Source organism: Eretmochelys imbricata, chromosome 15, assembly GCF_965152235.1.
Source record: "Eretmochelys imbricata isolate rEreImb1 chromosome 15, rEreImb1.hap1, whole genome shotgun sequence".
In the NCBI taxonomy this organism is placed as follows: domain Eukaryota; kingdom Metazoa; phylum Chordata; order Testudines; family Cheloniidae; genus Eretmochelys; species Eretmochelys imbricata.
The window spans coordinates 33,548,428-33,574,823 of NC_135586.1; the positions used below are offsets into that span (position 1 = coordinate 33,548,428).

The 26,396-nt window shown below is 44.8% G+C and overlaps 1 protein-coding gene across 2 annotated transcripts in view; it reads left to right on the forward strand.

The window, feature by feature from the left end:
- Positions 1-26,396, forward strand: part of ZNRF3 (zinc and ring finger 3) — a 212,033-nt gene that overhangs the window by 167,112 nt on the left and 18,525 nt on the right. For both annotated transcript variants that reach the window (XM_077835297.1, XM_077835298.1), the window contains exon 3: positions 21,432-21,506. In XM_077835297.1, the coding sequence (XP_077691423.1) occupies positions 21,432-21,506 (75 nt within the window). The remainder of the gene's footprint in view (positions 1-21,431; positions 21,507-26,396) is intronic.

Genomic DNA, 26,396 nt, shown 5'->3' on the forward strand with positions numbered 1-26,396 from the left:
ACACGTGCTGCCTGGTAGATAGTTTGCCAAATCCAAAAGAAAAATGGGAGAGAACAAAGCATAAGTTAGAAGCAAACTGAGTCTGAATTCTGGCACTGCTCGTGTACCCCATGGAAATTATCAGTCTTTTCTTCCTATGAAGAAATCCATCTCATCTGACATATATTCTCATCCTCCTGGATCGCTCTGCTGCATTTAGTGCTGTCGACCATGAGATACTGCTGTCCTCTGCTGTCCCGGAGTACCAAGAGAATGCACTAAAATAGATAAACCCAAAGATTAATCTTGGAGAAATTACACTTCTACATTCAGCCATTAGAACTGGTGAAATGAGAGGGGCTCGAGTGCCAGCAATATGCAGACGACGTACCGTTCTCTCTGTCCTTCATCTGATATGACCATACCAATACCACAAAGATGACCCAGTGCTTGAACAGGATCAGCTCATGAATGAAGATCAGCTGATTGAACCTAAATCCAAGTAAGGTGGAGCTGTGGTGGTACTCAGAGAAGCACTCTGAGGAGTTTGCAGCAATGGATGAGCCTCCTTGTGTTGAAGGTACACATCCAAAATTAGTCAAATCAGTCCGCAGTTTCTTGTGTTCCTCACTGATGCTAGCTCTGCCATACTCATGGCTGCTGCTTTTGCTTCCTCCCCCCAGACTCCTTAGACTAAGAGACTCCATCCCATCCTGTGAGGTGTTGACCTGGCCTCAGTTGAACATGACTGATTAACTTCCAGCTTGACTACAGTACTGTTGGTCATACTGGTCATGAACCCATCAGCCCTTGGGATACTTCAGCTAGTACAGAATGCAGCAGCATGCCTTCTCAACAACCTGGGCTACCATGAACATGTCAGACCTGTCCTCTGCTCTCTGCTCTGGTTTCCCATAGAATACTGAGTCCAGTTAAAGCTCTCTCTCTTTTATATTTAAGTCCCCTGGGCCCATTATATCTAAAAGATCACCTAAAGCTCTGGGATGGGGACCCATGGCTCACGACTGTGCTTCTGAGACTCTGTGGAACTCTCTATCACAAAAGGGTAAAGCTCATCTATTCAGGAGACAGTTTTTTTCTAAGGGGACCGGTCTCAGTCTGTGGAATGAATTCTGTCTCAGGAATTAAGGACCATAATAAACTTTACCACCGTCCAGTTCCAGTGGAAAGCATACTTCCTTCTCTCTTGCTTTTCTCTACAAGAAAAACACAGATCAGCTTGTATATATTAAAGAAACAAAAACCCTACAGAACACTGCACTGCACATACCAAATTCCCCCGTGTGCAAGAATGAGCCGCATAAGACAGATGTTAATCATATAGCTGCAGGTACTTGTACTTAAAAACTGGACTGCAATACTGCTGCTAAGTCAGAGCGTGTATACAGAGTGGTGACACGCCTTCACCATAGAATCATAGAAATCATGTAGGGCTGGAAGGGACCTCAAGAGGTCATCTAATGTAGCTGCCTGGGCTGAGGCAGAACCAAGAATACCTAGATCATCTCTGACAGGTGTTTATCTAATTTGTTCTTAAAAACCTTCAATGCCAGGGATTCTACAACCTTCCTATCCCAGACAAAGGTGATCCAGTTGATATAGTGTACTTGGACTTTCAGAAAGCCTTTGATAAGGTCTGTCACCAAAGGCTCTTAAGGAAGCTATGTGGTCTTGTGATAAGAGGGAAGCTCCACTCTTGGATCAGTAAAGGAAACAAAGGGTAGGAATAAAGGATCAGTTTTCATAATGGAGAGAGGTAAACAACAGAGTCTGGAGCGCATATGCACTGGAGTGTCTTGTTTTGGTAGGGTTTTTTGAAATATGCATATTTCTATGTATTTGTTAGAGATGGCAAGGTCAAGGAAATGCATCTTTCGCTTGCAGCAGAAGGTGGTGAGCTTTGTGGTGACCCTTAATTCCTTGGGGAATTCATACCACAGTCTCCAACTGGCCCCTCAGAAATTTCTCTTACACAAGTGAACTTTACCCTTATTGTAGAGAGTTCTTCTGTGCCAGATAAGTGTAGTTTTTACCATGGACTTCATCCTGAATCTTTAGGGGGTCTTTTAGGTATCCCAGGAATGGGGCACAGAGACCATAAAGATATAGGGCTAGACCGTAAACTTAACTTAAAATATAGTGTAGGGAGAAGATGATTTGTTTGCTTGCAGTAGCCTGTGTAGTTGAAGAGGTGCACTGCAGCGTTCTGTACTAGTTGAAGTTCCTAAGGGCTGAAGGCTTTAGGCCAAGTTATTCACATTGCTGTAGTCCAGCTAAGAAGTGATGATGGTGTGAATAACTGAGGCCAGGTCATTGTCTGCCAGGGTAGGACAAGGTCTCCTAGCTGGCCAGAGATGACAGGAAACATTACGTATGGCTTCTGCTACATGAGAGCTTGCCATCATCAAGGAATCCATGAGTACTCCTAAACTACAGACTGAATTGACTAATAGTGGTTGTGAATCTTCCACCAAAGGAGACTGCACCGTCACAGCAAACTCTTCAAAATGCTTTCTTGTGCCCAACTGTATCACCTCTGTCTTGCTCAGGTTCAGCTTCAACCAGCTATTCTTCATCCATGAGCCCATCTCATCCAAGCACTGGGCTGTCCTGCTGGTAGTGGTGTGGTTGTGTGCGATAAAGGGTAGGTAGAGCTGTGCTTCCCTGCATATTGCTGATGCTTAAGTCATGTTGTCTGACCACTTTGCCTAGGGGCTTCTTGTAAATGTTGGAAAGGACTGGAGAGAGAATTGATCCTTGTGGAGCCCCACAAGTGCGAGATCTAGTAGTGGAGGTGCTGTGTCCCGTTAATGCTCATTGGGTGAGTCCATCTAGGAAAGACTCACATCATTTTAGCACCTTGGACCCCTGTCCCCCTTCTCAGGCAAGATACTGTATTTCATGGTAAGCAGTATTGATGGCTGCACAGAAGTCCAGGAGGATGAGAATGGGTGTCTGCCTGCTGTCCACTGAGAGCAGGATATCATCCATCAGTGCCACTGAAGTGGTTTCAGTTCTATGCTGTGGGCTGAATTCAGATTGTGCTGGTCTTAGAATGTTGCCCTCAATTAAATGAGCTTGCAGTTGGCCTTTGGCTACTTTCTTTGAGTGTGCTCAGGAAGGGGGAGAGGTTAACACCAGGTGATAGATGGCTAGAACAGATGTATCCAAGGTGGGTTTCATATGTGTTTTGAAGGAAGAAGAGAGAGTTTTTTCTTTGAAAGAGGTGCTGGCTGTTTCAGTCAGGAGTGGCACCAGTTGCTTATGACTCTTTCACAGGCTAGGAATGGCATAGGTCAAATTTACAAGTTTTGGACCAAGACTCCCTCTGGTTGTCCAGAACTACTTCATGTGTGAATGTATTGATCTCTGAGAATGCAGGTGGGCTGTTGGTTGGTGGATGCGCAGAAGGTGCATCCATGCTGTTGGAGAAGGCTTCCAGAATGTATATACAAAGTAGGATGATAGTTCTTCACAGTAGTTGGTGCTCAATGATGATGCAAGTTGTTGACATACAGGATTGATGAAGCACTTTACCACTCTGGATAGCTCCTGAGGGTCAGTTTTGGTAGGTTCATTGAAGGCTGATGATACAGGCTTTAAGGAATTCATTAGGTTTTGTATTTGTCTGTATCAGCCTTTCTTATCCACCATCAGTACTTGAGGTTCCACTCCTTTCCCATCAGCCAGTACAGAGCATCAGAAACCTAAGGCACTGTGTGGGGAATAAGAAGGGAGGAGCCATTTGGGAGGCAGTGTGTTGATGATCAAGACTCATTCATAATGACAATGATTCACCAGGTTCTTGACTCATCATTCAGTGGATGGAGTGCTGTTGACCTCTAGCAAGTTTCAGAATATATTAGGAGTCACGGAGTCTTCATGGTTGAATCAAGATCATTGGTCTGTCTTGTTTGGGAGCTGGAAGGTCTCACAATTGACTGTGTTGTGATGTCACTGATCTTGACTTATAGACTGAAGATCAGGTCCAGAGTGTGACCAGCTGCATGGGTATATTATACAACTTTCAGACAAAGAGGGTATGGACAAACTAACCACACTGAAAACCCATGGGCAGGGCTCGGCCTTAGTATAATGGTGCCCTAAGAAAGAAGGGATCTAGTGCCCTCCACAACTATAGAAAACACTGAAGGGGGAGCACTGGCTTTATCATATTGCCCTATGCCTCTGACATAGTTAGAAGGTACCTAAACTCTTCCTCTGTTCACAGTTTAGATACTGTGGGAACATGTGCTATAGAAGACTGAAATTAGATTAGGTTAACTCAGAAAACCTTCCTCCCAGCCATATCTTTATGTCCACATCTTTTCTTTCTTCCTCTCTGCACCAGAGCATGTTCACCAGAGCACGTGTACGCATACGCTCCTTTTACTTGTCCTGGTGCCAGTTTGCCGTTTGTAGTTCATTCTGAAAGAAAATAATCCCTTCAGTTCCAAGATAAGAATGGAATAGACTCCTTCGAGTTGGCTGCTGCTATACGTCAGAGCAGGTGATTTTGGAGAATATACTAGATGCTATAGCACTTGTGTGGATTTGATTATTGCAACTTTTATCTAAGAATGAAGTGTCACACCCTGCAAAAACTCCAAATGATAAAAAAAAATGCAGCAGCCCTTCTGTTTAGCAGCCTGGGTCACCATGAACCCATCACCCCTGTGCGCTACTTGCTGTATGGGCTCCTCGCTAAGTAGAATCTAGTTCCAGGACCTTCTCCTGATATTCAGACTCCGCCATGGGATTGACTTTACCTTCCTGAGATCATGTCTCCCTTTGTGACTCTGATCCCTCACAACAACTGTATCATATTGGAACAACAAAACTAGCAACCAACAGGGAAAGGTTTGTGAGCTTAGGAGCTAGACCCTATGCCTATGGAACCCATTGCCATGAGAGAGAAGTGACCATGGGTGTCTCCATATTCAGAACTAAATACATGTAAAACTGTTTCTTCACTTTCACTTTACTTTATTAAGTTTTTCTTTCTTTCCCTCAACTGTAAACCAAGTAAGCTATTTCTTCTATAGGCTGGGAAGGAAAAGAGAGAGAGATGGTTTCTTCAGATTTTGGGTATTTGGGAGGCACTTAGTTTTGTAGCCCTTATTAGTATACACCCTAGTAAACATGATTACATATCTAGACAGAACTACAAACAAACATCCTTTTTAGACTACTTATGTCTTAAGTGCCTCTGTTTCAAGATTGGTTTTGGAGATTGTGAATCTGATAAATGGTCCATGATTTCATATTTTTTATAGAAAACTGCTGTGCACTCTGCATTTACCCAGTACTGGCTATCATCACCCCATATGCAATATCTATAGCATATGTATAGAAGATGAATCTTTAGTGCTCAGGATAGCAGAGCTGAGTGTTCAGGTCAGCAGGTTAATTTGTAACTTCAGCCTTTAGCAGTTTAGATATCATCCCTTTCCATTCCCCACTTTCAGATGAAAAACTGACCTGTGGTCTGGCTTTCAAATCCTGCCAGAGAATTGTTGGATAGAGAAATCTCGGTGATACGGAGACTGATTTCAACACAGGATTAGTACGTATGACTATATTGTCCAAATATCTCACACATTCTTTTACCCTTGGTAGCTTTGAGGGACCAAGAAAAGCTTTCAGGGTTTATCCACCCTAATGATGTAGTATATTTGACATAACATTGTGGGTTTCATGCAGGATTCTCAGGTAAACAGTATGCCGCAGGTTACTATACTGGAATGTCTTGGCCTGTGGCTGACACACCACCCTTTTTGCAGGTTTAACTGTAAATCTGTTGGAATTGGGAGCGGGATTTTTTCTATTCATTAAACAAATCTTTGTGCAGTTTTTTCCCTAATAGTAGCAGCTGCTAATGTTATTTATTATGGATAATGAAAGGGATGTAGAGTTAATAAATTTTTGCCTACTTAAACAGTTAGCTTGCAGGATGTATTTTAAAGGTTTTGCTTTGCTTTAAACCAAAAGCAGTATCAAACAATCCAGTCGTGCCTTTTTAAACAAATAAATGGATTTTGCTGGGCTGCTTCTGTTTTTTTCCAAATAGGAGGTGCCTATTACATGTACCAACCATCAAGTTAATGGAAAGGTGCTGGTAACTGTCTCAGAGAAGAGCATTTTTCTTTCTTTTCCCAGATGTAGATACGGCACTCTAGAACTCACTGGTGCCAAGCTGTAGAATAAAAACAAAAGACTAATTTGTGGAAAATGGTTTAAAGTCATCATGTGCACCCTAGGTCCTAAAGGGAACATATTACTTGGAAATAAGAGAGACTCCTGTTCCAAGCAAAAGTCAGAAGCATGGATCTGTCTTTCTTCTTCTGTTCCGGTGCATTCTCACTTGTGGGATATGGTAACTTTTGGTGTTAATCATGGAACCTCTGCCAAACCAAACCTCTATCATTGGAGCTGCCCCATATGATGTTTATGGCCAACATCTGAGTGTATAATCGGTATGCTTCCCCTGCTCACCTCCGTTTCTCTTCTTTCACTGTGAAAAGTTTAAGGACTCTCACTACCACTCTACTTAGCAGATCTTCATACTGTACTTAACTAAAAGTTTAATCTAGTTTTGTTTTCCAACCCCTTCTTCTGAAGACAGAAGAGAGCTCTTTCCCATTCACAGTTTCAGGGTGCTGAGGCCACACAGGTGGCATGGCCAGCCTAGTCTAAGAAGGCCTGTAAGTGATGTGGATCTTCTTTTCCATCTTTGCAGAACTGGACACTTGTGTGGTGGTTCGTGTGTTTGGGCAAGGCCCAAATCTATCTGACTGGATTTTCATGCCAAAGCCTGCCAGTATTAGCCACTTAAATTTTACTTTGCCAGGGAGGCAGTAAAACCTCCAGCCTCAGCATCAGTCAACCAAGCTGATAACATAGGCTCTTGGAATAGTGTGCATTGGATCTTGCCTGTCATTCAGATGCCAGATTTGGGTAAGCAGTGCTTCGGTCCGTAACTGAAGAACTACTTTGCTCACCATCCTCTATTGATGGTACTTGCTACTCTCTCACCAGAGGGAAGGCACAAAGAAGAAAGAGAGAGTCTGCATGGATCCCACTCTAGGCACGCATGCATATGAGATTGGATTCTTTTGGTCAACAGTGTTCACTGGAGCAAGACACATGCTCCCTGCATATTCTCAAGCCCTTCACTCAAGGGTGTAAAGGGTGGAGCAGCCACATCCATCACTCACTTCCTTCTTACCACTTGTGGCAGCAAGACAGAATTTCCTTGGCTACCCTATAGCTATAGCTTTTTCGTTCTCCCTGTTATGCTAGCTCCTATAGTTATTTAATACCCTGACTTTAAAACAAAGGAAACATTTTTGTTCCCTTTTACCTCAGTACCATGGCACTGTCCCTATGGCGCAAGCTAAGCACCTCCATGGTTTAAAACCTGTCCAGCTATGTGAGGTAGCTATGTCCTTAAATGATAGGTATGTTAAATGTTCGGGGCGGGGGGAGGGGGGGAAGGTTGGTTTTATTTTGCCTTGGAGAGCAGTATGTGCTTGAAAAATGCTTAATTTGTAGATCCTTTTCAAAGAGCGCCCCGAAGTGGTGCTCATCTGAAATTATTTTTGCTAGAAGAAAGGAGGATGGCAGCCTATACTGGACTTCAGATGGCTGAACAGGTTCATTAATCAGTTTTGGTTCAGAACAGTCCCCTTGTTTCTATAATCCCCTCCCTAGATCTTGTAAATTAGTTTGTGACTCTTGACTAGCAAGATGTGAACTTTCACAATTCCACCCTTGCATCTCACAGGAAATACCTGCATTTCATAATGAAGGACATACATTACAAATTCAGAGGGCTGTTCTTTAGCCTTTTGATAGCAAGAAAGATGTTCACCAAATGTGACTCATTTGTGGCTCACCTGTGGAGACAAAACTTGCACAATGTATCCTCCTTACCTGTGGTGACTTCCCTCATTCTAGCCAACCAGATCATGGAGGCAGTTCAGCTGGTCCTCCAAATTTCTCAGTAGGATTCAAGATAAATTGAGACAAATCAGTCCTCAGTCAATAGAGTTTATTGAGACACTTCTCATTTAGAAGCTAGCAAGGGTTTATCTCCCTCAAGGCAGGTTCAGCACCATGAGTTATCTTATATCAGATTTTCAGACTCAACCAAGGACAGAGAGAGCCTCTGTCTTCTGGGTCATGTGGCCTCTTGCGCTTATGTGATGCCACGTCAGGTTGCATCTCATCCACTTCAGGGATGCCTGAAGTCAGTCTCTATCAGCCAAACAGACACAGCAAAATTAGGAAGTAGTTGTTCCCCAAAAATGCCATGTCAACCCTACTCTGGTTGGCCAAGTGTCAGCCAGGGTGTGATGACCATGTCTCCAGTTCCAACAAACATTCTTGTGACAGACTCCTCCAAACAGGATTGGGGGCACGTTTGGCTCATCTGCTGACAGGGTCTGAAGTCCTTCTGGCAGGATTTCAACTAGAACTCAGAGCCATTCTTCTAGCTTGTAGGTCCTCTCAACCACTAATTCATGGCACAACCACCCATATTTTAACAGAAAAATACTATAGTGATGCCCCTTCTCGTCTGTGTACTTAGCACAAGATCATCTCGTCTGGGTCAAGAGACCATTCTCCATGGTAATGGTGTGTACAGCATTGCATCATTCTGGTAGCCATGCACTTGCCTGAGACTCAAAATAACTTAGCAGATCCACCCATCAAAAAATGCTCTTCTCTCCATGAAAGATCTCTCACGGGTTCAGTTCTTTAGAAATTTTTCAGAAGTGGATGCTCCCATCATGGACCTATTCACAACCAATCTCAACAACAAAAGTCATACTTTGTTCCAGGAGAGGAATGAGCCCAGGCTCCCTCTGAGGCATTTCTCATTCAGTGGCACACTAACATGCGAGTCCAGCGAAGGGCAACAAAAATTATTAGAGGTCTGGAACACATGACTTATGAGGAGAGGCTGAGGGAACTGGGATTGTTTAGTCTGCAGAAGAGAAGAATGAGGGGGGATTTGATAGCTACTTTCAACCACCTGAGAGGTGGTTCCAGAGAGGATGGTTCTAGACTATTCTCAGTGGTAGAAGATGACAGGACAAGGAGTAATGGTCTCAAGTTGCAGTGGGGGAGGTTTAGGTTGGATATTAGGAAAAACTTTTTCACTAGGAGGGTGGTGAAACACTGGAATGTGTTGCATAGGGAGGTGGTGGAATCTCCTTCCTTAGAAATTTTTAAGGTCAGGCTTGACAAAGCCCTGGCTGGGATGATTTAATTGGGGATTGGTCCTGCTTTTGAGCAGGGGGTTGGACTAGATGACCTCCTGAGGTCCCTTCCAACCCTGATATTCTATGATTCTATGCTCTGTGCATTTCCGCTGATCCCTCTAATCACCAGAGTTCTGTGAAAGATAAAACCGAACATGTCCCAGGTCAGCTTAATAGCTCTGGAATGGGTATGCCAATTTTGGTACATGGAACTGAAGGTACCTATCAATTCAACCCCCATTCAAGCTACCAGTCATTTCAGACATATCACAGAACCAAGATCTGATTCTATATCCAGACCTGTTGTCTCTGTACCTGATGGCGTGGATGTTAGCTGGCTGAGTTTGTGCTGTGGGTAGTGTCCTCAAGGGAATAGAGCATCACACTCTTCTCTGAATTGACTTCTGAACCAGATATGCTGCGATAGCATCAAAGATAAGTGTATTAAACTGCTATTCCATCTATCTTCATGTTGGCATACCCTCTGGCTCCCCAAAACTTTTGGTAATTGATTGTCAGAGTTGTATCGGGCCCAACATATGCAAAGAGAACAGTATGTGGAGGTAGACTGAAGGGTGGAAGATGAGTTTTTCTTCAGTTAAAAAACACAGTCTGTTTTTTAAAATGCAGTCACATTGCATCATGTGCAAACTCTTGTACTTCAGTCCTCTTCCCTTTCCGCTGGCTATGTCACCCTGTAACCAAATAGCCACTTCTAATAACTAAGTCTTCCTATTGCCCTCTTATTAATTTGAAATTTGTTGCTATTTCTATATGAATGTAAGACTAAACAAAGAGAGCTATTAACTGTCTGCCTTGCTTGCCCTACCTCCTGTTCCCAGGGCTCAGTCCCTCTCTCAATTTGTAACATGCTCATTTCCCTACAGCTCTCCAGATCAGGGTGTCCTGAGCTGTGATACAAATATGACCTGCATAATGTGAGGAAGTTTTGACTATCAAAGTTTGTCTGACTGGGGACTTAAATCAAATGAATGAAGGTTAGTGGGGTTGGTATAATTTCTAATGGAGACTCCATAAGGCAACTTTTCTTCTTAACTTGGTTTCACCAGTGTTGCATAATTAAAGACATACTTGGTAGGGTGGAAGCCGTGCCAGAAGGTGGAACGCAGAGATTGCCTCTTACATAATCAACTATTTATATCCTGCAAGCTTTTAGGGCCTTCATACAGAGTGCTGTGCTGATGTTGGTCAGTCACAGGCTTTTTGTTGCTTTCTTATGTCCTATCACATTGGAGTTAATGGAACTTGATTGAGTCCTAAAAAGAAGCCAGTGGACTCTCTGGCAGGTCCTCTTGCTGCTGAGATTGAGACTGTCTTCTCACTAAAGGCATCACACCCCTCCTGCGCTCTCCCCCTCCCCCCTCCTTAAGGCTAGCAACTTAGGGCTGGTCTACACTACTGCTTAAGTTGGAGTAATTTACATTGCTCAGGGGTGTGAAAAAGACACCCTCCTGAGTGATGTAAGTTACACTGATTTAAGCTGTGTTCACACTGGCGTTATGTCGGCACGAGACGCTCTCCCACTGACACAGCTTCCATCCCTCGTGGAGGTGGAGTTATTATGCTGACAGGAGAGCAGTCTCCCAGTGGCATAACGCTTCTTCACCAGAGACGCTACGGTGGCGCAGCTGCATCAGGGTGTGCAGCACTTTCCCTGTTTCCCTTCCCATCCCAAAAATATTCCTGGAAGTTTCCCAAGCATTTGAGATTTGGGGAGGAGATTCAGTAACACTGAAGATCTAATTTCTGGGACCCTCCCCACACTTCTGTCTTGTGCTTTTTTTCTCAACTTCTTCCTTTCCTCTAAATTAAGCTGTCTGGTAATGCCTCTCCATCTTAACCTGACAAGATTATTTCCTCTGTATCCTTCTGAGTGATGATCACCAATGGGGGATTCAGAGCAAATAGGCGTCTCTGACCCAGAACTCTAAAATGCCTTCATTGTTTCAGTCCCCTCCGGGTTCTATGGTGTGATATCTTCTAAGGGAATGAAAACATTTTAAAACCTTAACTGGACCAGGATGACTTTCATTTGCAGCTAAGGTTTAAGACCACTGTAAAGGTTTATGCAACACATGCGCTTCACCCTCTGCATACATTCATCTTTGAATCTGGGACTTCCAATTTTAATCCTTCAGCTAAACATAGAATATTAACTGTTTAGCTTAGAAGCTTCTATCTAATTCCGCTTTTTGTTCCATTGGCCCTTGGCATCTTTCTCTTATTTCTGTTCCTTCTAAAAACAGTTACTGATCAACTCTAACAAAACTAATGTCACGCTGCCTTGGGCAGCTGTTACGTTTACCAACTTCTTTAAGGATCAGCTTAAAATCTTTCTACACATTATGCTGAACTGATTATCAGGTCTTTTTAGTCTGGTCTTCACACTACCAGCATTTCTGTTCACCAGGACCTGGACTGAGACCCATTAACTCTCTTCACATGGCGCACTGAACCACCATCAGATGGTAATAACTTTCACTCACTACCAAATTGGGCTGGATTTAAACCAGCCATCTAGAGGTGAACCGTTCTGTATCGAGATATTGAAACAACGTGTGGCTCGCTCCCCTTGCCCTGCTTCTGGGATCAACAAAATCACCAGTCCAAACAAAACAGTCTCACTCTGCTCTCTCTGGTCCTTCAACCCTGGTTGGACTTAGTCCTGTCGGGCTCCTCACTAGGCACTCAGATACAATATCTCTTTCTCCTTCTATTGGGGGCATCTGCTTGTCCCTCTTGTTGGTGCTGCTGCAGCTTAGGGGATTCTGACCCATCGCTCATCTCTGGGTTCCAGGTGTGAATGGTGGAGCAACATGTCCCCTTCACTCCAAACCACTTTTCTTCCTTTTCTGGTCCGCTTCCTGTGGGGTCAGTCAGTCCTAGACCAGGGCTGTATGACTGGAGAGCTTCCCAGCCCCTCCCATTCCTTGCAGGTTTCTCTCAGCTAGTCCTCCGGTTCTTCTCAGCTGGTCCTCCTGTCAGTTCCTCCCTATTATTGAGTCCAAGCAGAATGATACCTCTGTAGTATGACCCATCTAGGAGTACACCTGCCATCAGTCCCTGCCTGGAGACTGAATCACCTACAATTCCCTTTCCTTAAAGGGCAGAGTGACTCGACAGCAGTGAGTGTCCTTAAAGGGGCTGCCATGTTCAGTTACAATGGAAAACAGGAATAGAAAATTATAGAGCTGTGTAAAGTGGCTTAGGTAATGTTGTTAGCAATTAGTTTACTTGCTGACAGTGTGTTCTTCCCAACACAAAGGAATAAAGAGGTTTGTCCCAGGGATCTTACAGTTTTAAGGGATGGAGTCTGTTGAGATACAGTCGTGTAAATCCACAGTAGTTCCACTTAAATCAAAGGAGTTACTCTGCATTTACACCAATGTAACTGAAAACAGAATCTGACCCTAAATATACAGCAATAATCAGGAAGAATGTACTAGATAACCTAGAGCAATGATACTCAGACTGCAGCTTGGAAGCCGCAAGTGGCTCTTTAATGTGTCTCTTTGCAGCACAAGATATTAAAACACTGTGTGATTTAATTATTAACCAGTTGGGATGCTTTTACTATGTTGTTAAGCAATTAAGTTATCAACTTGCACTAAGTTAAACTTATTTGCTGGGGGAATTAAAATACATAAAGTACTATAATAAATGAAACAATTAATTCACACTACCATGGCTCTTCTGGGTAATGGAGATTGCTAATTTGGCTCCTGAACCGCTGAGGTCTGAGTATCACTGATCTAAAGGATGGTTTTATTTTGGAGTATATTTGGCTTTGTTAAGTTAATTGATACATGGCCACATTTTTACTGGTCTGGGTTTCATATGAGATGAGTTCTAATGGGTTGCAGTAGAACCTTTAGCTTTTACGATTTGACATTTGGGTGCTTGATTTCTCACCCGTAACTTTCCAGCATTGCCAGCTATAATTGTGTTTTATATAGTACCGTTAACGAACAAGACACTGTGGATTTTTACATTTAATTTTCTTCTGTGCTTTTTCAGGAGAAAAGTACTGCTAAATTGCAGTGCACAGTTGCCAGGCTCATGCTAAACTAGAGTGGCATTATCTGAGGCATCTTTAACCATTGAGCTGTTGATGGCCTTCAACAAAGGCAAAAAAACAAGTAGAAGAATCTACTGTACAGATGTGAAAATGCCACTTTAAATGGTCCTAATATTGAAAGTACTAAACTAGTTAATTTTTACTTTTTTTTTAATTCGTGAGGAATACAAATATTTTCTCAGAAAAGGAGGAAGTATGGGGGGTAGGGGAAGAGGGGCTTACACACTGTCACAGTGCAGAATAGCTGCACTGATTTTGTTCATACTTTCAGGAAAAACTCTTGGGGGTTTCAACCAAACATAGAGAAAATTTCAGTCCAAATGGAATTTGTTGAATCTGTTTATAAGCAGCTGAAAAAAGAAGGGTTAGGATGGATGTTGGAATGCAACCTATATCACTCACTGCTGGCAGAAGCTTCATGACATTGCTACAAAATCATCATTAAACTCTTGTGAACAATGTCGTCTGCATTTCCCTTGCAATTATTGCTAATTAACAGGATAGGTTTTTTTCCTTCCTTAGCAGGCTGTTCACCCTGCCTGAATCACTCTGTAATATTACAGTGCTGTGAATGGCCACAAACTTGCACTCTACCTTCTCTCTCCCAAAGATCATGCTTTTCCCAGTCAGATTGTGCGAAGTTAGGCCACGGGAAGTCAATTATTTTTGTCAAGGTCCAAATTTCTTGGTCAAGAAAATAAAAAACAACAATAATGATGGTAAGTAAATAAAAAGATTTCAGGGTCCATTCAGCAGCGTCTGGCGATATGGATTTGGCCCATGGTCTGCCTATTGACTACCCCTGGTGTAAGCTATTTCTGCATGGCAGATTGATGTCACCTGTGACTATCAGAGATGCTGTCTGCTATCTCTGCCCTATTCATTGTGTGAACTTGTGATCAATAAACAGAGTTATACTCTGCTGAAACCAACTGGGCAGAGAGTGGCCATAAGTACTTGGCATCTCTGAATATCAGACCTAAAGGTTTTTCCTCTATACTTGGGTTCTGACTTTCTCCTCCTCACTGGGGCTGTGTTAGTACAATTAATTGAGGTGTCAACAAGAGGGGAAAATTAGAGTCCAGTGAATTCAGTACAGTCAACTTAATTTATACAGGTATAGGACAAGCACAGGACCGCTATGTAAATGGTCCCAGCTTCTGGATCCCATCTTGAGGTATGACTGTGCCCTACTCAACTAAGATGGTGTATAGAAATGCACTTGCTGTATGTGAATGTAACAAGAAAATTATCACATGCCACATTACACCCCTCTTAATACATGTGCAGGCTTCAGCTCCTTTTGCAGCAGCATTCCAGCCCGGACCTTATAGAGGCCTCCTCCTCAATGTGGACTGGGAGGGGAGGGGTAGAGATAGGGGTGACAGGATTGGAGAGCAGGCATATTACCCCCATTCAAGCTCTGTGGAAGTTCCTGGGAAAAGTAATGCCAGCTTGCAGGCTATATCTACTGTTCTTCAGACTCCCCTTTTTGGGACCCAAGTCAGCCAGCATCAGGGACTTGAGTGTGACTAGTGGTCAGAGCCAGTGGCAGGAGTACAGGGCCTCTGTACAGATGGCCCTGCCCTTCCACAGATTCCAGGGTCTGCCAACTTTGATCCAAGGGCCTACAGAGATTTTCTGGAGATGACTCTCTGCCAAAGAACTGAAGGTAGGAACTGTGGTGAAGAGGAGACTTCTGCCTCACTTCCTCACCCTCTCTATCCCAGACGTTTGCTGGATTAGGCCTCTGCTCTTGTCAGCTTTCTTGGGTTTGCTGGAAATGGCTCCTGTCCAGTGGGCCTTGGTGGGTTTTTTTAATGATGCTAAGGCAATTTCCACACCCACAATTAAGTTTTATGGTGGAGTTAGGGTTGCAAGCCCAAACCAGTTGTGTGAATGTATATTATCTTACAAGAATATTGGAGTTAAAAAAAAAAAATTAAAAAAAAAAAGACCCAAATAATGTCCCCTTCCCCTCCTCCCTTCCCCTCCCAAAAATGTTTGAATCCCAGGAAATGGTGGAATTAAGGTTCAGTTTGTCAAGCAAGACACCAAGTGACCTGACTTTGCCAGGTAGAGAATTCCTAAATCTTATTCATATGATGACTGTGATGTTTATGGTTTTATTTATTAGAGTGAGATGTAGAACTTTACAGATTCCTGATTAGACACACAGCATGCTAAAGGCAGTCATTCCGTAGTCTTCATTAAATGCCTGTTCCTACCAGGAGCAGAGAGTAGTCAGCATCTCAGGTGCCTAGGGCTTAAGCCTGAAAGGAGCTATGATTCCATGTGGCTGCTAAGTACCCAAATATTATACACAGAGCTAGCATATCTCTATATGCAACCATGCAAATGCTCAAATAATTAAATCAGAACACTTTTTTAAAAAGGGCAAAAGTTAGAATGGTGCCAGATATCACACTTCTTATGGCAGACATGTGTGATAACCAGATCTTAGTCCAGTTTCTGTGGTATATATTTTTCATACTCCACATGCAGATAAAGTAACATGGGAGGCTGCCCGCTCTACAAGGCAGAGTTAAGGTAGTTTGGTACCTTGTGTGACTACAACAATAATTCTGTTTCTGAGGGTTCTGACTTTTGGGAAGAGGAAAGGGGGGGCCATTTCTTTCTTGTTTTTAACTCTAATGCTCTTGAAAAGTAGTATAGGTTGATATGTATCTACAGCGTAGCTTTACTCTGCCAAAGTCATTTGGGTGTGAACTGAGACTTAAGGAAATGTGTTGCTGTTTGACTCTGTGTGTTATGACTTCTGTGCAGTAACCTCCTACCTTTTGAGCTTGTACCTTTCTTGTTGGTTTACATTTTGGCTGCTACATTTTTTTTTTTAAGTGTAGCAAGTACTCTTCAAACATTAACTGATATTTTATTTATTTTTAATGCTGAAAGGCACTTTATGAAGTAGTATCTTCTTAAGTGAGGCTTATATTGCATCTTCAGTAAGCAGGAGGGCTCTGAGTAAGCAGCAGATAGGAAACTTTCAAAGGTTTAATGACTTTAATTATCCATCAAGATGTTTTTAGGAGGGGGGAAGAGAGGCCTTTGTGGAAGCAATGAGGCTTTGCCCCACAACTTTAAAGAGTTCTCTTTATTATTGTGGGGTGGAAGGCATGCAGCTGCCTGCTCCTCCCTCTCCTGCAGTGCAGGTGCGAAGGTTTCTCTTGCTTAGTTACCTTCACAGAGCTAAGGGAAAGAGCTGAAAATCAGATGAAGAATATGCCTGTGTTCAGGCCCCAGCCTGCTCACACTCGCTTGCTTCTCAACAAAGTGCTGTGGTTTTAAAAACTAGGGACGGGGGAAGGAAAGGAACCAGAAGGGGAGAGGCTGCGGTGGAGGCAGGGGAAGAGAGAGAGAGAGACTGCATTCTGTGGTGTGTTTGTGGCTTCCACTCTTTGATCTCTTGCCAGGGAAACCTGGAAGGTCAGGCCAAGCTACAACTAAATTATGGAGAGTGGAGTTGAGCAGAATGCTGGAATGGGATCCATAGTGTATGCATGTGTATTGTATGTGTAAAAGCACTCTGCCCGCATCCAAGTCCGCTCTAACACCCACTTATATCTCCACATCTGAAGCTTTCATATCTCACTGTTGAACTGAATTACACTTCCTTTATATTTACTGTGAGGAGAGCCCCTTTTTCTAATCTGCTTCTTGTGGTTCTATTAAGTTGGTAACTTGGTCAGAGACTTGATTTTAGTGTCTGTGTAGATGGAATGAGTCAGACTCTGTAATAGCTTAGTTCACACATTGGGTCTGTTTTCACCCTTAGGATCAGAATCTAAACGCAGGCAAAGAAAACAATCCCCAGTCTTTGAAGTGACTGTGCTGCCCCTCACCTTTTCAGCCTTTAGTGTGTGTGTGTGTGTGTGAGGTTGTGTGTGAGAGAGAGAGCAGGGGTGGCAGGTTTGTAGAAATTTTGGTGGTGCCCAGAACACCCCCCCCCTTCCCCCCCCGCAAACTCCCCACACACACCTGCCTAAGGCTCTGGGAGGGAGTTCGGGTGCAGAAGAGGTGATATGTCAGGCTCTGGGAGGGAGTTCGGGTGCAGGGGGTGTGAGGGCTCTGGGAGGGAGTTTGGTGGGGGACGGGGTCTGGGATGCAGACTCTGGGATGGAGTTTGGGTGCAGGCTCTGGGCTGGGGCAGGGGATTGGGGTGCAGGAGGGGTGCAGGCTCTGAAAGGGAATTTGGGTGTAGAAGGGGTCAGAGGTCAGGCTCTGGGAGCGAGTATGGGTGGGGGAGGGGGTCTGGAGTGCAGGCTCTGGGAATGAGTTTGGGTGCTGGGTGCAGGCTCTGGGCAGGGGGCGGGGTGCAGGAGGGGGTGAGGGGTGCAGGCTCTGGGAGGGAGTTTGGGGGTGAGAGGGGATGCAGGGGTGGGGGTGCAGGAGGAAGTCTGGGGGCTGAAAGGTGTGTTTGCAGAGGGGGTGTGGGTGCAGGCTCTGGAAGTGGATGGGGGTTCGATGCTTACCTGGGGCACCCTCTCCGGCAGCGGCTCCTAGGCGGGGCAGGCCGGGGGGGGTCTCCTCATGCTGCTGTCTCCAGGCACCGCCCCTGCAGCTTCCCATTGGCCACAGGGGCGTTTGGGGTGGGGGCAGCGCCCAGCGGCACAACCCCGTCACACGGGCTGCAAGGACCTGCTGGCAGCCACGTGGAATGAGCGCGCAGGAAGCCGCTCAGCCCCGCTGCGCTGCTGGGTGGCGGTGGGAGCCCCCGGGCTGTTTTAAATCGCCTGGGGGCGGCAGGTGGGGCCGAGGGGAAGCGTGGGGGGAGTGTGTGTGGGCGGGGGAGGTGGGAATCTTTGCTGGAGCCAGGCCCCTGGGACAGGAATATTCCTGGTGCCTGGGCACCACGGGCCCATAGAACTCACCGTCCATGAGAGAGAGAGATGTAATTTCCTTTGGAATGAAAAGTTTCAGTTTGAAAACAGGGCACTTTTTGAGACAGGGCTTCCAGTCCCCAGTCCGTAGACTGATGGAGCGTTACTTGTGTCATACTTTTGACTCATGCTTCGGGAACAGTAGCTGACCAGCATGCTTGTTAGCCTTGTGCTTGGGTGGCCAGCTTTATGGAAATAGGAATAACAAGGGTGGAGAAAGGGAAAAAGTGACAAGTGAGAATTAAAAGTAAAGTTGACTTTTCTGCCTTTGCCTGGGGCCTAGCAAAATCCTGCCTTTGCCTGGGTGCCTTGCCTGCGAAACCCTGTGGCACTTCACTTGATACCGGCTGCCAACTAGACATCAAGCCATTGATCATTACCCATTGAGCCTGACAATCTAGCCAACTTTCTATCCACCTTATAGTCCATCCATCCAATCCATACTTTTTTAACTTGCTGGCAAGAATTCTGTGGGAGACTGTATCAAAAGCTTTGCTATATCTCCTGGACCAGGGCCGTGGTCCTATGTTACTTATGCCCCTGATACCACTATTAAGGTTAGGAATTAAAGCTGGTATTGTAATATGTTCCTGGGACTCACTTTCTGTAATGAGCTGAGTGCTTTAAAGTTTATGCAGAGAAGTTGGATGTGGGGTGGGGGCACTCAAGTCAGGATGTCAGCTGTTCTAATCTTGTTCCTGGCAAAGTGGTTGGATTTATGATACCATTGCTCAGCAGCTCTATAAGTAGGTGCTGCTTTGTGGACTAATACAGCAGCATTTCTCAGCTTTTACTCTTCACGTAGCTGTAACATCCCTTGGTTCCCCCAAGTCTCATGCCAGCCAGCCTAGAAAATACCAGTTGTGCTGTGCTGAGCCTCTCATTTGTCTGTGGAAGAGGAGCTTGCTATTGCAGTGGTGCGCTAATGCTGCAACATGCAGTAGATATTGTAACATGCTATCTGGAAATATGCCACAAGGGTGTGTGGTGCCCCACAGGTACTCAGATGCTAGTAGCTGGAGGCATTGTGGTTCTTTGTCATCTTCAGCTTACAGAAAATATAGGCGTAAGAGTTTGACATTCAAGAGCTACTGGGCCTTTTTGTTCTTTAGCATGTACCGGGGGAGAAAAAGTCAAGATGCAGCAACCCAAAATTGTACCTAATGAGTCTCAGGATCAAATAATTATAAATTTCTCAAGTCTGCAGAGTACTCCTTATAACTAAAAGAAGAACCTATGAATAAGATCTTGTCTACACAGGGACCTCAGGAAATTTAATTCAAATGAGCTAAAGCAGTGAATTTAAAGTGGATTAATTAAACTGCATGAAACCTCTGGGTGGATGCTCTCTTTCAGAGTCAAAGTGGCTTCTAACTTCTATGATTCTGTGCTACAAGACAGTGATAAGTGACCAAACTTTGTTTTTGGTAATTTATTGGGTTACCAACTGTAAATCTGCTTGTTCACCATTCTATGCAAAATGAACCAAACCCAGACACACTTCAAAAGTATAATAATCTCCAGAGATCAAAAGCTCTTCACATGTGACCCGTGCACACTGAGAAAGAACTGCTTTCTAATAGGCTCTAAAGTCTACATCCCTGAAACACTTGAGCAAGTGCTGGGCATCTGTGAGAGAACCCTTCTGGGCAATCCTGGGTGAATTGCCACTTCACTGGCACATCTCCATGGCAAAGAAGAAGAGCGTTACTAGATCAGATTCCTTTTTGCTCTTCATTCCCAACAGCTATTAGCGATTAGCCAGGTGTTCAGACTTCAAAGGAGATAAATATTTGCTGGGCTGAGGCAGAGACCCTTTCTTGGGAGCTGGTTTCCCTCAGGTGCTGTCTGATGTGTTTTATTAGGTTTTAAATGAAAACACAATAAAGAGAGACTGGAGCAGAGAAAATGACCAGTTAGACCTTCATGCTTGCAGCCAATTTTTTTCATGTAGTAAAACCTCAGTATTACTCCATAAAAGGCATGTTTGTACCATCTGTTTATTTCCTGTTGGATTTAAACACCTGCTGCGTTGGTCTCTCTACAAAGGGTCAGGGCCCTGTGATTTCTCTCTGTTACCGTGACAGTTGTTGTTTTCTGGAGGAAGCGGGGGAAACCTAGTCCTTCATGGATGCCTGAATGGGAGGTGTAGCGCTGATGACTGTTTGTTGTAGGAAGTTACAGGACAGCATTTCAGTCGAGGTTGCAGAGACACTTACAGAAGCTGCAGTGAAAGGTGACTGCAGCTCCCATTTCACTATCCCAGAGGATTTTAATACATACAGTGTCCCCGGCTGGCTCTTGGTCACTCCAGTTCTGAATTATGGTCCCTTGGTATAAACCCTTCACAAATCAAATAGAATCGATCTTCTGTGGGTGGAGATGCTGCATGCAGTAAGACTGACCTCTAGTGGACAGACATAGCACTGTCCTTTCAAAACATCTGAGGAGTACACACTCACTGGGCAGAATTTGTCACAACTGCAGAGAGAGAATGAATTTAGGAGACTTTAAAGGTGACGTGTAATGGCCCTGTCTCCTTATAGACCTGCCAAAGGTGAACCCTTTTCCCTCTTCCTCACTGCAGAAAAGGTTTTCTCCTGGAGCCCCACAGCACTCCCTCCCTCCTATGTGGTCTGTGGAGGGGGCTTTTCTCCAGGTTACTTAATTTTTTCAGTTCTAAGAAATATTTTTTAAAAAGTTTAAATTTCATCTGAGACTATTAACTTGCTCAAAAGGAGCAAGAGTGGGGCTGGGAAGGGCACCATGGATGCCCTGGAGTGGTTGGCTCCTCCCTGCACTAGAGATTCAGTTATCCCTGCATTTGCAGTTGCCTTCTGAATTGATTATATGGAAATAAAAACAACATTTAAATCATGTTTACATCCTGCCCGGCATGTGAAAGTGGGAAAGAGTAGGCTGCTGTTGGCAGAGGCAGTACTAGCCCCTTGGGGGCCCAAAGCAGGAATAACCCCCCACACCCATACATACACACTAAGAAAGCAAATAGAGAGCCCCCTGAGCTGCTCAGGGCCCTAAGCATGCCTAGTCTGCTTATGCCTAGCAGTGGCACTGGTTGCTGGGATGGGAAGAGTTAGGGGGCAGAGGGGACATTTCCCTTTTGGGAGGTGTTAAAGGGGCATTATCTTTTTCTCATTGCAGGCAAAGCGGGCAGTGCAGCGAGGAGCCACAGCTGTCATCTTTGATGTGTCTGAAAACCCAGATGCCATTGACCAGGTACAAAGCAGGGAGCCCAGGTTTATCCCAGTCTCTATGAGCTTTACCCTCACTGTTAGGGCTGCTGTACACCAAACTCTCTGAATCGTGAGCTGTGTTCTTTGCTCTCATAATAGAGCTGTCCTACAATAGACACACCTGCTCTTCTCTCTGGGGATGTGGTGTTTGGGTTTTTCCCTCCCACTCTTCAAGCAAGTACCCTGACAGAGGGTGATGGAGAATGGTAAAGCCAGAGAGGTCTGTCTTGTTTCCTACTTTTTAATCTGCTGCATTTCTATTTACTCTTTTTCCGGTGGAGGGGGTGAGGTCCCAGGAAAGCGGGGTGGTGAGTACTCCCTTTTGCCCAGCATACACACGCACTAAGTACCACCTCAGCCTTTTCACTCCTTTTTTTGCGACACTGTTGTAATCCATTGCTGTGTTGTCTAGGATGCTCCCTTCACCCCCCTCATCTCAAAGGGAGAGCTTTTGATGTACAAGGTGGAAGGGATGCTTCAGTGTAGTGCCCGTTAGCAGCAGCCACTGCAGTTCAGGTTGCAAAATGTTTTCTGTTTTATGCCCCTGTTTTCTCACTTTTTGGACGGACATTTTCCAGGCTTTGCCTCTTGCTAGAGGAGTTGGTTTTGAGTGTGTCACTTTTATTCACTTTGGGAGGGTGGGATTGTGTTTTTGTCGGAAGTTTGAGCAAAATCTCTTCAGCCAGTTCTGAGTTATGGGAGCAGGAAAATACTTTTACAAGTGTGGAAAAAAATTCTAACTATGCTTTTTTTGAACAGGGCTACGACAAAAATAGCTCAAGTATGAAAGTTTAAATTGGGCTTGTGTATAGTCCTCATGGATAAAAGCTTGCATGATTAGGTTTGAAAGAACTTGCTTCAACTCTGGAAGAAACGTGTTTGAAAATTGAGTACAGAGCATGTATATTAGAGACTATCTGCAAGTGGAGGTGTAAAATCTTAAAACAGATCACTTACATGTAACTTAGGTCCTAATTCTGCAACATTTACTTGCATGAGTAAATCTTGATTTTCACACATGGAAGGAATCCTCTACTGTGGAAACTCACTGGCCACAGGAGCAAGTGAAACCCTCAGAATGTTGGTGCCTAAACTGCTCTCCCTATATAAACCTTCCAACTGCCTCCTCATAGGCCCAGTCTGCTGCTTCCATGCCACAGCATACAGCTTCTCACTAGCTCTGCTCTGATCTTGAGGATTTAGCCCCGCACCCAGAGGTTCTGTTGACAGCCTTCCTTTCTCTATTCTCCTGATATTCTTGTTTTTCCCCATTGTTAGTCTGTTTCTGGGCCAGCAGGGGTAGTGGTGTCACCTGGATGCAGACATGGTAGTACAAAAATAGCGAGCAACAGCCCTGTGGGAGGTCACTGCTGACCAGGAAGGGTCCTGCAGGGGTGGATGACGGACTGAAGTCAGTGCTTCACTGCATGCTGCTCCCCTCACTTCAGGCAAGGGAGCAGTCAGGTTCCAGGAGAAAGTGGAACGATATCCAGTACAGACATGGACAGAGCTAGGGCCCGTTGGACGTGTGGTCAGAATCTGCTCAGTGGGAATCTGCCCTATGCTTGCATGATGACTGGGCCATCAAATCCAATGCCCCAAATGCCCATCACCAGATTCAGTACTACCACCCTTGACAACCACCAGTGCCTTGGAATCGTTCCTTTCAGGGATATTACTCCACCTGAAGACACTGGTTTCCTTAATGTGGTGCTTCATGTGTGGTCACGTTACAGCCCCTGGTCAGTGCTTTAAAGATATTATAGGATGAGTCTGCACCTGCCACTTCTTTGTTGAGCCACCAGTTTTCTTATCAAGCTACTCTGGTGATCTCTGGGAATACGTCCTGAGCATGGATCCAAGTGACCCCCACAAATTTTTCCCTGTCCTCCTTGAGCTATTCTCCTAGGAAAAAGGTGGCTTCCAAGATGTCCTGATAAATTTTATAGGAAAGCTTCTGAGAGCCTCCAGATAAGTAGTCGTCTTTGTAGAAAAATGAATCCCCTTCTTCCTCTGACTATTCTCCACAGACTTGGGCTCAGAATCTGGAGCGCTTGGCATAAGGGATATTTAATTAACTTGTCCTGAAAGTAGATAAGGTGTTGGCATTAAGAGAGAACTCAGTGCCCTGACTTCCCTGCTAGTATTCCTCTCTTACGAAAAAGGAAAGCAAGGACGATATATCCTTTTCAGTTCTAACCTCTTTGGAAGAGGTAGTGAGTACAAAATGCTTATTGGAAACATACCAGCATATATGCTACACTACTTGTTTTTTAAATCAACGAAAAGTGGGATAATTTTGGCTTTGCCCATACGGTGGTCTCAGAGATCCTTAGTGAAAAAATGCATGTACAATGGTTACTTAAAAGGGACTTTGACACCCTCAGCTGCTGCATCCAGTGCCTTCACATCTAAAGCCTCCTTGTCCTGACTAAAAGCCATGACCCAGGTTTGCAAGAGTAATCTAAGGACGAGAACTCCCTCTTCAATCCCCCCCCCTCCGAAAAGAAAAAGGAGGGCTTCCTGCAAGCCTTTTTTCCTACCCTAAGGCTTCCTTTGATCATATCCTGCAAGCCTAGATTTAATGGATAAGCTCTCAATTTCAGAGCCTGCAAACTCTAAACAAAGAATCCTGCTGTGCAGACAAACACCTGCAAAGTTGATCAGTCATTTTATTCTGCCACAGCCTACACATTATGTAAAGAAGAGAATGGCCCCATTTTTTTCTGTCCCATGATTTGTTACAAGCTTACGTCCTGCTCCCAGACGTCACTTAAAGGGAACTACGATTTGGCCTGTGCAGCTCCGCATGTAGCCATTTCTGTGTCACCTCCTGACAGAGGTTAAGACCCTGAACTAAAATCCTGTAAGTGGAGATTTTGGGATGGTTATCACTCTGAGTTTGCCTGTCCTTTCATGAGGATACCCTTCACGTATATGAGACTCCTTTTGTTCTAGAACATGGTTTTTGTTCTCCTTGGTATTACTATAGCTAGAAAACATATATGATTGCTGTCATGGGAGGTGGTGATCACCTCCAGGGCTTTCCTGTCCCAGGCATTGTTGGATGGCTAGAAGCAGTTTGGTGAAGTCCTTGAAGACATTAGCAAGCTTTTTATGCCTGAGGACCACGTTGATTTTGTACCAATGAGCAAAAGTCACAGGTTCTGAGACCAAACTGCTTGTCATCCCTCAAGGCAAAGCAAGTGTTCTCCTTGACGTATGATTTGTCACATGAGTGCTTCTCCCTGGCACTAGGCTACATGACTGTGGAATAGGCTGGGAACACCTGACCTATCTGGACTGTGACCCCTTGTTATAACAGAAAAAAGTGTGGGACCCTCTCCCATCTAGTCATAAAAAAATGGAGGATGGCTATAACCTCTTGATCTGTTTGAGGCTTTCTGAGGGTCATGACCCTCCGGCTGAGAATCAGTGTTACAGATTTTGTTCCCTCATCTTTAAATTTCAACAGAGTACTTGAAGTCCTAGGGGACAATTTCCAGGGTGAATCAGGCCCAGAAAATTTCCTTTGAGGGGAAAATAAGTGTGTAAGGGTATAGCAGTTACAAGGATAGCTGCATCTCTGTCCGCTTCTAGTTAGGCCTTGTGCCTTTACCTATCCCATGGTGGTTCTGTGTCAAATTAGACCGTTTGAATGTACTGCATGTATGTTATCTTGTAACAGGAATCCTTTAGTCTGGATTTTTTTCCCACTCTGTTACATAATATATGCTTAGAGGTTGCTAAGGTTGGGTACTTTAGTACTCAAGTAGGTCTGTGCAGTGGTCCTAGGACACTTATAGGGGAAGCAGTTTGTATGCCAAAATTCTGAGTTTCAGCTATGCTTGTGGCTATGGTTGACGCTTCAAGTTAGTCTCTGCATTACAGAGGATTCCTCCATTACATGAAGACATATATGGTAAATTCAAACTGTCAATACACACGTGCATAATTCTTTGCAGATTAAGACCCAAGTGTGTACCTGTTGGTTCAAATAAGCATTAGAAGCCAAATAACTGTATCAGTGAGTTTACAAGCTCTGCTGCTGAAGACAGAAGAACTTATTAGCTCATAAATAAAAGGGCTCACAAGCTAGGAACTTGAATTTTGCTGATGAAATGCTTGCTGCATAAATGTTCTACAGCAGAGGTGGGCAAACGTTTTGGCCCGAGGGCCACATCTGGGTGGGGAAATTGCATGCAGGGCCATGAATGTAGGGCGAGGGCAGGAGGTTGGGGTGCAGGAGGGAGTGTGGGGTGTGGGAGGGTGTGCAGTGTGCAGGAAGGGGCTCAGGGCAAGGGGTTGGGGTGCAGGAGGGGTGCGAGGTGCAGCAGGGGGCTCAGGGCAGGGGGTTGCGGTGCAGGAGGGATGCGGCAGGGGGTTCAAGGCAGGGGGTTAGGGGGCTCAGGGCAGGGGGTTGGGGTGCAGAAGAGGTTCGGGGTGTGGGCTTCGGCCCAGTGCCGCTTACCTGGAGCAGCTTTACAGTGGCAGCAATGCATCGTGGGGCTAAGGCAGGCTCCCTGCCTGCCCTAGCCCCACACCACTCCCGGAAGCGGCTGGCACCAAGCCCCTGCGTCCCCTGGTGGGAGGAGGCAGGCAGGGGGCTCCACGTGCTACCCTCGCCTGCGGCTCCTTCCCCCGAAGCTCCCATTGGCCGTGGTTCCCCATTCCCAGCCAATGGCAATCCTGCGGGCTGTAGTTTGCCCACCCCTGTACTACAAGCTCAAAAGTCCTCAATTGTTGTAGAAAGCCAAGGAAATGTAAATACAAAAATTGTTAGTATAACATTAAAACTATATAGTTTAAAAACCACAAAAGGTTTGAAAACGTACACTGCAGCCAAGTTAATATTTTTGGAACATACAAAGTA